The 13830-nt window shown below is 46.6% G+C and overlaps 1 protein-coding gene across 1 annotated transcript in view; it reads right to left on the bottom strand.

The window, feature by feature from the left end:
* Dock1 (dedicator of cytokinesis 1) overlaps nt 1-13830 on the bottom strand; it is a 508411-nt gene that overhangs the window by 442882 nt on the left and 51699 nt on the right. The window contains exons 2-5 of the mRNA XM_051145486.1: nt 13438-13521; nt 7812-7852; nt 4389-4444; nt 869-965 (exon numbers count right to left, since the gene is read on the bottom strand). Of these exons, the coding sequence (XP_051001443.1) occupies nt 869-965; nt 4389-4444; nt 7812-7852; nt 13438-13521 (278 nt within the window). The remainder of the gene's footprint in view (nt 1-868; nt 966-4388; nt 4445-7811; nt 7853-13437; nt 13522-13830) is intronic.

Here is a 13830-nt window from a genome sequence, read left to right as displayed (position 1 = left end):
TATTACCACGCATTTATAGGAAACCACTGTATAATCAAAAACAAGCCTGCCCAGCAAACAGCTGTGGAGACTGTAGGAAGTTTTCTATGCTCCCAAGAAATTAACGCACTGACTTCCTTCCAGGGCCCTTGCTCAGTGATAATAACATTAGCATACGAGAAATCAACACTCTGAATAGAAATGCGAGCTTAACAAAAGGTAATCTTCTGCAAATATGGATTTATGTGTGAAGAAACGCCCCAAGGGGAAATGAAATGGAAGATGCCAGAGCTCCGACATCTCTGCATTAATAAGGACCGGACAACTGCTCACAGAGCCAGAATGTGAAATGCTCCCCACCCCGCCTCGGACACAATTCATCAAGACTCTCATATTCCTCAGACCATAACACCCATCACTTACAGGTAGTCAGTGACAGAGATAAAATAAATAATTAGTAGTAATCATCTACAAAGTCTCCCAAACTAAGTGATTTCTGGGCAAAAGGAGATTTTAACTTTCATGATCAAAACATACACCCAGAGGTGATGTCAGCACAAACTGCCAGGTCCTTCAAAGGCCAATGGCAGCCACGTTCCCTTTGACCAATGCAAAGCAAGAGGGAGCCAAGGCCACCGTCCATTTTAGTTCAGTTTACTCAGTGCAATGAGCAAGCCGCATGCCAAGACAACAAGGGTCAAAGGCCACACAGGGCCACCAGCAGTAGCCAGAACAATGACCATATGGCTTGCTCTGTGCTTGAGAAGCAAAGCCCTGCCTCAGAGGTGCTCCTTTCCAGGTTCCCAGGGAGGAGAAACTATATGTGGGGACAGGGACCAGAAGCACCATTCTCTATCTTAAGCTTTAACTGAGGGTCCCATTTTCTTACCACGTAAAGTTGCCTCCAGATGGTAGACCACTCTCGCAGCGTTGTGGTGACTTCCTGTATGAGGGGGAGGTCCCCCGGGATGACAGTTTCATGTTGCCTGGGGTGAGAGAAGGAGAGAGTAGCTGATTCTGTGGCTTTATTGTGAGCTGCACCTGACTGAGTCGCTACAGGGACTACAGAGCTCAACGGTTAAGCAAATGGAGAGAACGCACAAACACAAGGATGTTCACACTCGTGTGAGTACGCACACCAGCAGATGACAAGTTTTTTGTACAGAGCATGGGATGACCACACATCTCCCTGCCCATAAGCCATGCACCTCCTGTGTTGGGGTAAGATGACGAAGAGAAAGACTAGCCACTGAAAGTCTTCAGAATGCCACGGGCAGGGAAAAGGAAAGTATATTCGGAATATGTGTGTACCCATCTATCTCCGAGTGACATAAGCACACCCAGCCGGTGTGCGCATTAAAAGGCACAGGTTTGATTTAAGATTATAAAACTCATTATCTGATGATGGAGGGAGCAACTATCCTTGCTGAGACGTGACTAAGGCGCAGCTTTCAAGAGCTCACGAGGACTCTATCCAGTCCCAGGCATGACTACTCACCTACCATTTCCTTCTATCCCGGAAGCGTTAACCCTTGACTTGGCTTTAACCCTTCATCAACATATGCATTGCTTTGTGGGTTTTGTTTCCCGGTTCTAAAAATCACACCATTCATATTTAGCAGAAGTCAGGAAGGCACAGACAACAATGCCCACTTCAGTAGCCATGGGCAAGACCATCCGGTGGAGGGAAAGTCCCACCTGAGCATCACTTAAGTGTGAGGGAGTCACAAGGCCCAGAAGGGGGAGGATCCGGATGGTACTACTCCACCAACACCAGGGCAACTGCTGTGAGAACATGGGATGGAGGGAAAGAGTCCTGGCTGTGTGCATCAGCAGCTGTGCAAGCAGCACAGGCTGGAGAAAGACACAACATTAAACAGAGAGAATGAATCCAAGGGTTGTACCATCCAGCATGGTAACTGGTGTCACTAACAACACACTAGAAACTTAAACACAGCTGGAAGCATGGACTTCAAGTGCTCTTACCACAGACAGATGAATGTGACCAGAAGGTAGCCTCCCATAAGAACCGGAAGGACCTACCTCGACCTGCCCCTCTGCGATGTATGCGTACATTAGACACCATCAACACACCCCAGTTTTAATTATCAGTTTGAAAGAATTCTCTAAAAGAGTAAACGGGGTAGAGCAGGCTCTGAGGCAGCAACAGGGACTCTGGTTTTCTAGTCATGAAGAAGGGGCTAGGGGGATAGGGTTGAGACAGAGTGACATGTAGCCCATGTCACACGCATTACATGAACTCCTGACCCTCCTGCTGAGGCTCAAGGCTCTGTTCTTGTTGTGTGTTCTATGCTTAGCCAACACCTACATGGGCTTCACAGAAAACAGTGGCCAATGGTAGCCATTGCTGCAGGCAAGAGTGTGTGTCAGCAGAGAGGAGGGGACAAAATGGGAATTGATTTGTTATGACAAAATATAAAAATCAGGGGCTGGAGAGATGACTCAGAGGTTAAGAGCACTGGTTGCTCTTCCAGGGGTCCTGAGTTCAATTCCCAGCACCCACATGGTGGCTCATAAACATCTATAATGTGATCTGATGCCCTCCTCTGGCATGCAGGTGTACATGCAGATAGAACATTCAAATAAATTCAATAACTAAATGACTCTTTTTAAGAATATATATATATAATCACATTATCATAGTCACCAACATGGAAGGAGAAAGAAGAAAGTGATGCAGCCAGAGTTGAGAGGGAGCAAAAAAGAGAAAAATCATGAGAGAAAGGACAGGTAACATGGGGGAGGGAGGGGATGGGAGGAAATAAAATATGTATGAATACAATATGATAATAGGCCAGAAAACAGACAGCTAGAATGAAGTAAAGTATTGGCTGAATCAGCACTGGACAAGAGGAAGGACCAGCAGAAACGAGGGCAGATGTCTGCAGCATCCAGAAGAAACAAAGGGTGGTCGTCACTTGCCAGGTCCTTGGGCAGAAGAACCTCATGAGGGGGAACAGCTAAGCGGCCAGGTAGAGTAGGAGCAAAGGTCAGGGTCAGAAACGGGTGTGGCGAACAAAGGCTGACAGGCGAACGCCTAGTCGGCACACCTGTGCACTGATCCTCACACTGTTCTTGGGGTTCTACCCAAAACCTGACCCGAGAGGACCAACAGGCCTTGCCTACCTGCGGCAGGATCTAGAAAGTTCCACATTCTCACACACACACACACATATACACACACCTATTTATATACTTCAAAAGGCTTTGGAAAAATTATTATTGCTATACAAGCCAAACTTATATAAAGATTTTGACCCTGGCACATAAAAGCACATTAAACATACACTTAAAATTCTTCCTGTCATAAGACAGAACTTTCTCAACTTTCTTTGTCTTCCTTTTTAGAATTTTGCATACAAAACATTTTATCTGTCTGAACAAATGCCATCTTGCGGGTCAGCACTATCCATGCCTCTAAATTATTCCCTTCCCTCTAATTACGCACTGGGGAAGTGCAGGAACCCAAGCCATCCTTTTCATATGTTAAAAGTACAGTGCTCCAGTGCTTGGAAAGGCAATTTTGTAATCAGCCAGAGAGATGTCATTATGCAGTAATCATATGATTAGTAATTTTATAATTTACATATTTAACGGAGTGTGAAGATGAAGCAGAGACCAAAAAAAGAAAACATTTGAATGTTGTCTCCTCCAGTTCACACCTGGCACGGGTTCCTGTTCTACGAATGTCCTTTTAAGGACCTCACCCGTTGGCCTGATGACCTCCAGGAGCTACACATCGCAATGGGCTGGCACACGGCTTCACACAGGTCCCGGCTTCACAGCACTTCATTCTTGCTAAGCTTATCACACCCTAAGATTCCGGGAGCCGGGGGGCGGGGGGGGGGGGTACGACTCAGAAAAGAGTCAGCTGAGAGTCTAGGGTGGTCACTGCCAAATGAGGAAGCTCCTGGAGAAGGCCCACACTTCCCCCAAATGGACCTCAGTTTCTAAGAGATGACGACAGCTAAGGCACTGAACTTGAACTCAAGTCCCTGGATTCTCTGAAACCATCATGGTCAAACACAGCTATCATCTTTTATAGTGAATTATTTTTACAATCTCTAACTGTGGTCTGTGTGTGTGTGTTTGTGTGTGTGTGTGTGTGTGTGTGTGTGTGTGTGTGTGTGTGTGTGTGTGTGTGTACGTGTGTACATGAGTCCAAGAGCCCTTTCTGGAGTTACAGGTAGTTGTGAGCCACCAGACATGGCTGCTGGAAACCAAACTTGAGTCCTCTGCGAAAAGACTACATGCTCTTAACCAATGAGCCATCTCTGCCACCCCACTGTTAGTACCTTAACCCCTGCACCTTACCCCACCACATGGTTGGCAGCAATGCCACACGTAAATCATTCAATTCTTCATTTACATATCAGCAAGAGACTCACCCTTTTCCTTCAACGATGGCTTCTTTAAGATGAATATATGAAGCAGGAAATATACCCTTTGAGGGAGAGAAAAAGAGTTTTCACTATCAGTGCGAATACTGCTTGCAAATCAAACAATAGCCCCCCAAAAATGAGTGTATAGGGGGTTGGGTCGCCATTAATTTTGCAAGTGTAAGCATCGCATGCAACACAATGGAGGAAACACTAGGCACAAGAGAGAACGTCCCAGTCAGCTTGTATTTCAGACTGTGCAGATGTCTTAGCAGAAAACAGAGACAACATGTTTGCTGAGCGACAGTCTCACAAAGGCCCAAGAAAATGTTCCTTCCCTCCGTAAGTTGCCCCTCCTCCTCATGACTGACCTCGACACTGGCACACCCACAAGTCGGACACCAGAAACCAATTCTGATGATGGGATCTGACAGACCTCCCCTTACAAAATGACAGAAGTTGGTCTAGCCCATTGATTGTCACTTGTCCATTGAATGCTGAGTGGACAGCCCTGGGGCCTTCCTCATCAGCCTCCACACGGAGTAGACAATGGTATAAAACCAGAAGATGGAATGAAATCAACCCATCTGCAGAGATGCTGAGGAAACACGCTAGCTTATGCTTCTACCATCCCCTGAGTCTCCTGTGTGCATTGTAAACACATGTGTATGTATGTATAGACCTGTGGCCCAACAGAGCCCTGCTTAAAGGAGTCAGTCTCTTGAGAAGAAACTCAGTATCAGACATTGTCTGTAAAGAGGCAGGATGAATTTATCAAGAACTGGTTCATGGGACTGAGGGCAGCACAAGCCTGAGACTCCCATGAGCTTAGGCAGCACAAGCCAGAGACCACTGTGCACATAGAAGAAATTCAGTTAGTGCCCTGGTACTACAGGGTAACCTACCGTGAGGGGGTGGGAGGAGTTTCTGACTGGAGACATCTAACAAGAAGGGACAACACTGGACACCCAGAAAGCAAATTGCTAATCGTGCTTGGAAAGAAACGGAACTCAGAGAGGACTGAACGTAGCTAGCGGATACTACCTGCTTGTCCTGTCCACTAGCAAAGCAAACAGATTTCACACAAACAAATACTATTACACCAAGGGAAGGAGGCAAGCATGAAGTCCAGGCTGAGCGATCAGGTGGTCCAGGTTGTTTAACCCAGGACCCAGGTGCCAAGACACATTCATATCCCAGAAAGGCCTGAAGATACACATGGAGTGTGTAGTTTCTCTGTAACGCCAATAGGTGTGGGTTTGGAAGCAGGTAAAACAGCACACAAGCCACTCCAGCCCTGCCAAGTCCACAGACAGAAACCTCTCAGCCTCAGCATTCAATATCACAAAGCCTAGGAAGGAATTAGGACCGGATGAGACGAGACATGCCTGGAGGTTTGAAATGAGGCACTGCTCAGCCCAACTATACTATACTCTGCGAAAATCTAGACAAATGATGCTCACGCAGGACAAGCAAACTACAGCCTCTGCAAGGCTTTGATTTCCTCATCTGCCAATGGGGATCTCAGGCAGAAAATAACTGCACTCTTTTGCAGCGTTAGGGCATCATCAGGTGGAAGGCCTGGGTATCCTGGCACCAGGCAGAAAAGTCTGAGGTTCCAAAGCATTAGAAAAGTGGTCCTCAACCTATAGGTCACGACCTCTTTGAGGTCACATATCAGATAACCTGCATATCAGATATTTACATTACAACTCATAGCAACAGCAAAATTACACTTAGGAAGTAGGAATGAAAATAAATTTTATGGTTGAGGGTCACTGCAACATGAGGTAGACCTGTATAAAGCACTCCTATACAATAAATAAATCTTTAAAAAAAAAAAGGGGGGGGGGGGTGTCGCAGCATTAGGAAGGTTGAGAACCACTGGTCTTGAACAATGGGAGAGGGCCCAAGATGGGGATGATGAGAATGCCAGACAGCCAATAAGCATCAAGAAAGCTGAGTGGCCATCCTGGGTATGTGCTCCTCACAGCAGCTTTGTCCTATGCAATAAAGAACTCGGGAGGGGAAGTCTCTGGAGGCGGGTGCCTGTGTATGTACATGCATATAGGCATGCATGTGGAGGCCAGCCTCAGGTGCTATTCCTCAGGAGTCATCCACCATTGTTTTTTGAGACAGGGTCTCTCACTACCACCCGGAGCTCATCAATTAGACTAGTCTGGGTGGCCAATGAGCTCCGGATAACCTCCTGCCGGTGCTACAACTACAAGTAGGTACCACCACCCAGACTGTAAGGCTTTTAAATATTGGGGCATAGCACTCAGGTCCTTGGGAGCGAGCACTCTTGCCCCTGAAAAACCCTAATACTTCTAAGCTCTTGCCTCCTGAGATCTTCAACTGTGCCTCCCCCAACCTGGACACTTGCCGAGTAATATTCTGTAAATGGATGGGCAGCTTCATGGCTTCATGGAGCTCTAGTTCGGCTGCCAAAGGCCTCTGAGGATGCAGGACAGGGAGGCCCTGGCATGGAAATCTCCGGGCTTCCAAAGCTCTATTACAGACTCGAGATCACAACAGAGAGTCCAGTTGGATACAGAGACAGAGGTAATGAGAAGCCAATTCTGAGAAGCTAAATAGCCACCTGTCAAACACAATCAGATTTTAAAACGTCCAAGCTGATATGGACAGACTAACCACAGCTTAGCGCGGGCATTAGCGCAGTACCGTATCGCTGCAGAGTGAGAGAGAAGAGCCATAATTAGGTTCTGTGAAGCTAAGAATGTCAAAGCCACATGCCCTTGTGGATGGGAGTGCCCTCTACAACATCTGCGGAGCAATAGCATGCTCTTGTTTTGGATATTCATAGAACCACACCTGCGGGTCACCCTACAAAATGAGATTTTTCTTTTTTTTTTTTTTTTTCCTTTTCAACTTGACTAAGCCAGTCTGAAAACCGCCATAAGGCAAACGGGAAATGGCCATGTGTGAGCTTTGCAAATTTGTTAATTTGTCAAAGATAATATGAAATTGAAAACTGTTTGCAGCATTTTACTTTCCTGAAACCGTTAAGCTCAGTTCACGGCCATAGACAGTGGCTCAAGATGCAAAATTCTATCAGGACAGAAAGAATTCTCCCTTTCACAAGTAGAAGTCAATACCACATCACAAGTTAACAATTCACTACTGGAACTAACCACTTAGCTAAAATGTCTTTCATAGGGGCAGGGTCTCCCTAGGGAGACCAGGCTAGCCTAATACTAAGGCTATAGGTATGCATCACGATGCTATGAGTTCTGTAGATATTTGTTACCCAAATGAAGCCAACTCAAGGTCATTTTTATCTTAGTCCACATATTTGTTAAATTTCAAGAAAGAGCTATGTCAGTATCATTCTTAGATGTAAGTAAGATGGAACTGATTTCCTCTCGCAGTTTGATTGATGGCGACACATGTTTAATGGAAAGGACTTACCTTCTTAGACTTTTTCCTTAAGGTGTAGCCTCTGTACCACCCTAAACAGACACAGAATTGAAGTGGTTAATACAGGAGACACAGTATAGTCCAAGCAAAACTTCAAGGTGTGCAGAAGTCACTGTCCTACAGACTGGAGGAAGACAAGCATCCTAATGCCACGGAGAAGTCCCACAGAGCACAGCTCATTACCTGCACATGGGGACCTCTCCACTTCATCTCTCTCGGCCTCATCAGTGCCCCATCAAAAATCTGAAGTTAAGCCCCACAAGAGGCGTAGTCCTTAGCAGGATCCTGTTTACGCACTTCCCCACCCCTCCCTCTGTAGAGCCGGCTCGAGGTCTCTCCAAGGGCAACTTTCAGAGCTTCAGATCATGAAAGGCTGCCCAACAGAAAACCCATTGAGAGTCCACTTCCTCCCTCTACAAGGCTCTGCCCTGGACTAGCCATAGCCTCACAAAGTACCTCTGTGGCAAGGAAGCACCAGGGCCAAGCACTTACAGACCCCTGTCCCCTTAGGCCTTGGCCTGACTGCAACTTCCTATCCCTTCCATGTTGTAAGAGAAAGAAAGTGGGCTGTGGAAGGAGAGAAACACTAAAAGCTCATTCACATCAAGTGCTGAATGAAAGAGCCCTTCATAGCAGACCGGACATCATCAATGCTACCTCCATCAAGGTTAGCTGCAAAAAGGCATCACTGAAAATGTCAAGAGGCCCATGCCCATGAATGAACCTGTCTCCTCACAATACCATCAGGTCAAGAAATCAGATAGATATATTCTTACAAAGAGTATAAGATGCGTCCTGGCCACCTGGCTTCCAGATAGTAACTCAGGAGCTCAAAGATATCCCATAACTCTTTCCCACAGGAACAAAAGGACCCTGCAGAGCATCAGGTAGCATTTAGCAGTGAGCTGAGCAAATTCTGAGAGAGTCAACAACATGGGGTTTTATCCACTCTTAGAACCCCAGACCCCAGAGACTAAAGAGACCCACAAGAGCAAGCTATGGAGAAAGAAAGAAAGGGAGGAAGAAAGGAGGGAGGGGCGGAGGGAGGGAGGGAGACCACACAGCAGCAGTGGGTCCCTCGGCCCTCTCTGAAAGTAGTCATGAAGAAAGTGGCTATGAACCAGAAGTGATGCTGCTGACATAATCGAAGGCCTCAAGCGCTAAGTAGAACGAGACCTCTAGAAAATGGAACAAGAACTCCAGGAATCTTGAAAGGGCCAAATGAACCCGCTCTCCTCTCTTAACATGAGGACCAAACACACTGAGTAGGGATATAGCCTGTTCCAAATGCCAAGTGTCCTAATGTCAAATGTCTGAAGGATGATCTCCTGACAGCCACTGTCAGTTCAGAGCTTTCAGCTAGCCTAGCCTGGAGTCAGTGCCCACAAGTTAGAGCATTATAGACTCCAGGCAAATGGGGCAATAATCTAATGAGTTATTCAAAGACTGTACCACTCGGTCTAAAAGGAGGGTCTTTTATACAACTGCAATGTCCTTCCCACACAGTCAGCATTACTATGTCCCTTTTTTTCTGAAAGTGACAAAGGACTTATGTCCTAGAATATCAAAGAAAGACCACAGCAGGGGGTGGGGGGGCAGGGGAGGAGAGGGGGTTCAGCAACCAAATGTAAGAAAGGATCAACTACACAAATGATTCACATATGTGTGAAGAGAAGCCAAACATATTACTAATCAATGAAGTAAAAACTAAACACCCTCCGACCACTGCCCCAAAACAAAAGTGGGGTGCAAATCAGAGGATTTAAGACATGTCAGCCTCAGGCTCTGCACTCAGAGTGTGACAGCAGCTACTGGTGATCACATCAGACAACCACCCCTGTACCCCCCAAAACAGCTGGAAACCCTATACTCGGTGCCAGCAACCTATTCTAGGGAAACAGCCTTAAAGACAGCTGTGCCCTTTCACAGCAGGACAGACACAAGATGTTCCTGGCAGCAGAATCCTGGAGATGGGAGCTGAGACCACCTGAACTCCCATTACTGTTTGCAGAACAGGAGGCAGTGTCCACGTGGCAGACAGAGCCCAAAACTAAAGAGATTCAGACAAAAGAGGAAGACAACACAAAGAGGAGCCAGTGAGGCACAGGAGAGCTGCAGCACACTCATCTGAGGTAAAAACACACACCACACGCACAGAGCAAGAACCCAGGGCACAAGAAAAGAGGCTTGGGGTTTTTTTGTTTTGTTTTGGGTTTCTTGTGGCTTGGTTTGGTTGGGGAAGGGGGTTGGTGCTTTTATTATTTGGAGGGGCTGAGTTATGGGGGTCCGAAGAGGAATCTTTGACATATCGTAGCTAGCTGGCAGTTTCTTTTGAAATGGGATTTCTAAGCTTCCCGGCATGTTCTGCACGAATTACTGCTTCATCAAGCGGGTCCCATTCACTTGTCGCCAGAACCTTCCTACGCGCACCAATTACAGACACAGCCTTTGCTCGTGACCCACAAAGAGCCTAAGACAATCAGGGCTGAGCCGCCCTGAGTGCTGTGTGCTAGGGAGTTTAGTGTGAAGAGGAGGGTGTCACCATGGGAATAAAGGGATGGGACAAGATGGCTATGAGAGGGACGAGGCTGAGCAGGTGGGTACTCAGCTAGCAGATGACACTTAAGAACTTCTCCCAGTCAGGGTTTGATGCTGCCCTCCCTGTAAACAACCCAGCCATACAGAAAAGAGGCACCCGCTGTAAAAACAGGCAAACCTAGCAGAAATACTGTCCTGAGCTCAAGGAGACCGCAGGCCAGCCCAGGAAGTGGGCCGACCGTTTTGGAAGACTATATCATTATCACTTAAAAGTCTGAAGTAATCAGGGCTAGTTGTGACAGCCACATCAAAAAGATGATTTCTTAACCTTTGTACAACGCCTCCATCTTCCCCCTGGAACAGCATCCAGCCCTGGGGAAACTTAGCGCCAGACTCAGTTCCTAAACACCTGGGACTTGTGTTCGCGTGTGGCTGGTTGGCCCTCGATACTGGACACGAATTAAAGGCGAGGTCTGCACTGAGTGGCCATTGGAAGGTCTGCCTCCCTCCACAGTGGTGTGACCTGAAGGTAGGTACCTTTCTTGGCTCTATCAGGCCTATCTAATCTTTTAACAATGTTGTCTATAGCACTCGTGCTAAGAGCATTCAAGCTTCTACAACTAAAGAGAGAGGCAGAGAGATCTCATAATGTCTTAACCAAGCTTATGGTTTTATGTTGGGCTGCATGAGTAGCTGCCCTCACCTGCACACGGCCTATGGGCTACAGTTAGACACCCTCCACCTCCGCCAGCCTCGGAGAGCAATTAACCACAACTTGAAGGGAAACGTGGTCTTTGAACTGCACGCAGTAAAGACTAATCATCTTAAAAGGTGAAGGAGAGTTGGGAGGAGGAGGGAAAGAAGCAATCCAGCCCACAGCAGGGCACAGGGAGGCAGAGTGATCATTTAGAAGTTACAGTTTGTAGAGGCCTCAGGTGGCTCAGCTGTTAAAGCACCAGACCCTTAAGTGTGGGGGTTCGGGATTCAAACCTAAGTAGAAGTTACAATTTTTGCAGCATCCTATATAGTGATATCCTGGACCACAAAGAGGAAGAAAATGAAGACTGATAAACAAAAAGGAGAGAGAGAGAGCAAGAGAGTAGACAAGCTACAAGCCGAAGCCAGAGCACAGGCACTGGCAGGGACACATTGGCAGCGGTGTCCTTATTTGATGATAAAGTCACCCAGTTTCCGGAAGATGCAGTTAATGTATTTCTCAGCCCAGACTCTACCAAGAAACTAGCTGTCCAGGAAAGGAAATGCATTTTACATTAAGGAATCTTTTGTAAAGACTGCAGTGGTTTGAGAACCAAGACTGGACTGCAAATTAACCCTGGCTGAAAACTCATCGTGATATCAGACTGGAAACCAAAGCCACCAGCAGATTATTGTGACTTTAGTGTCGAGCAAGGCCTATTGCCCCGACTAAGGATGGCTCTTCTGTAAGGGGACAGTCTCCTCCTGAAGTAAAGCAGTCTCCGCACACCCAGACGCCCCAGGAAATCATTAACAATTCAGGAAAGACCCACTGCACAGAGTCAATGACCCAGGAATCCCACATTCAAGTGACTGGGGGCAATTAAAAAAAAGAGGAAAAAGAAGAAAAATTATTGGATCATTTTCCTACAGATCAGAAAAAGTGTCTGAGATGAGATGCCTGATCCTTCACCTCGACTTAATTTCTCTCTGCTTCCTCGAAGCCACTGGCAATGTGTACTGAGAGCAGATAAGGAAATCCAACTGTCAGCTGTCAAAACTGAAAACAAGCAGACGGCGCCCATCACAGCCAGCCACTCATTCGCTTAAGGGCTCCTTTTTGCAAAGCTACAGCTGCTTCCAGGAATATGCCAATAAAGCTGACTCCCCCCAACTGCCATCCATTTCCAAGAGTAAATGGTGCAAATAGAACAGAGTTCTAAGTGTGCCTGCATCAGATGGAGAAATAAGGGGGCCAAGCTATGGATTTTTAATAGAGTTTTGCCTCTCTGCGGTGTCTCTGAGGGACTCAGGAGCCAGCCCCTACTTGCGTGGCTGGCAGGAATGGAGCGCAGCTCACTCCTGTGCAAAGTGAAGTGTAAAGACCTCTCTGGAAGTTCAATTTGTTGGTTACTATGAGATGTCTACAACTTCCTCTCCCACTTGTAAGACTTTCACTGAACCCGATCTAAAAGCAATTTGGTTATTTAAATCAGTTCCACTGACTCCGACACTGCTTAGGAATCATCTTTTTGGGTAGAAAAGGAAGCTAGTGACACAGAAACACCAACCTTAAGGAGATTCTGGATGAGAGCAATGCCTAAAGGAAAGAGAAGGAAATAAAGAAACAAAGCAAGCCCATCAGTGCCACTGCCGCCCCTCTCCGCAGCAGTAACCACAGCACAGCATTGCCACCGAGGCTCAAATGGTGTTAACTACCCATGAATGGCATCAGAGAAGCCACAATTGCTCCCCTGAACCGTATCCCATAGAACTGGTGACCTGCTCACCCCAAAGAAAATGGAGGTCACCGACATAGAAAAAATGGCAACAAATAAGGCATGACAACTGCCGTTCCCCCGTGAGACATGCTGTTAACAAATCAAAGTGAAAACTTAACAGCAACAACCAAAACACAAACCGACAACTCAAAACACTCATCGCACACGTCAGATCAGCAGACTGAACATACCCCAAATCTGCTTCTCACCAACAGGTCAGTTTCGGTTAAGATTTATACACGTAGCCGGGCGGTGGTGGTGCATACCTTTAATCCCAGCAGAGGCAGAGGCAGGCAGATCTCTACACAGAGAAACCATGTCTTGAAAAAACAACAACAAAAACCTGATTTGCACATCTATGCAGAACAATGAGCCCGGGAGAAGCATGTAATGGTTAAAAATATAATGTGTAGTTGTAAGTTGATCTTAACAAAGCCTCACTGAATTCAACAAAGAGTTGCCCCACCAACCTTTGCCTGGAAAACCATCCATCTGTGGGGAAAGCAGCCTGAGAAAAGAGCACCCTGTCAAGGAAACACTTTGCCTGAGAAGGCCCTGGAGCCTCCCAAATCCCCAGACAAGAACCGTCTGGCGACACTTACCTTCATAAGTTTCTAGGATGTGCACGGTGTCTCCTATTTGTAGGGACAGTTCGTCTGCTCCCCTTGCATCATAGTTATAAAAAGCTGTTGAAGAAGAGGTGGGAAAACGCATTAGCACAAGCAGAAATGATTATTTTCAACATTAGGATATATTTAGTCTTGATGCTCTCACACAGGCAGCCTTTGCTTCCGGACACAAAAGGGGAAAAGGGAATGTCTTAAATACAAAGGCATTCTTAACTCTTTCTAATTCCAAGCAACACTTTTCTTTATTGCGGGAAGGGGAGGTGATTTTTTAAATATGCGATTCGGGGCTTCAGTTACACTCACAATGCTGTGCAACCCTCACCCCTAATTTCCAAAATATATCCCACACTCCACAAAGAAACCCAG

The sequence above is a fragment of the Acomys russatus genome, chromosome 5, assembly GCF_903995435.1.
Source record: "Acomys russatus chromosome 5, mAcoRus1.1, whole genome shotgun sequence".
NCBI lineage: Eukaryota > Metazoa > Chordata > Mammalia > Rodentia > Muridae > Acomys > Acomys russatus.
The sequence above is the reverse complement of the archived record's forward strand: the minus strand, read 5'-3'. Positions and strand labels throughout refer to the sequence as shown.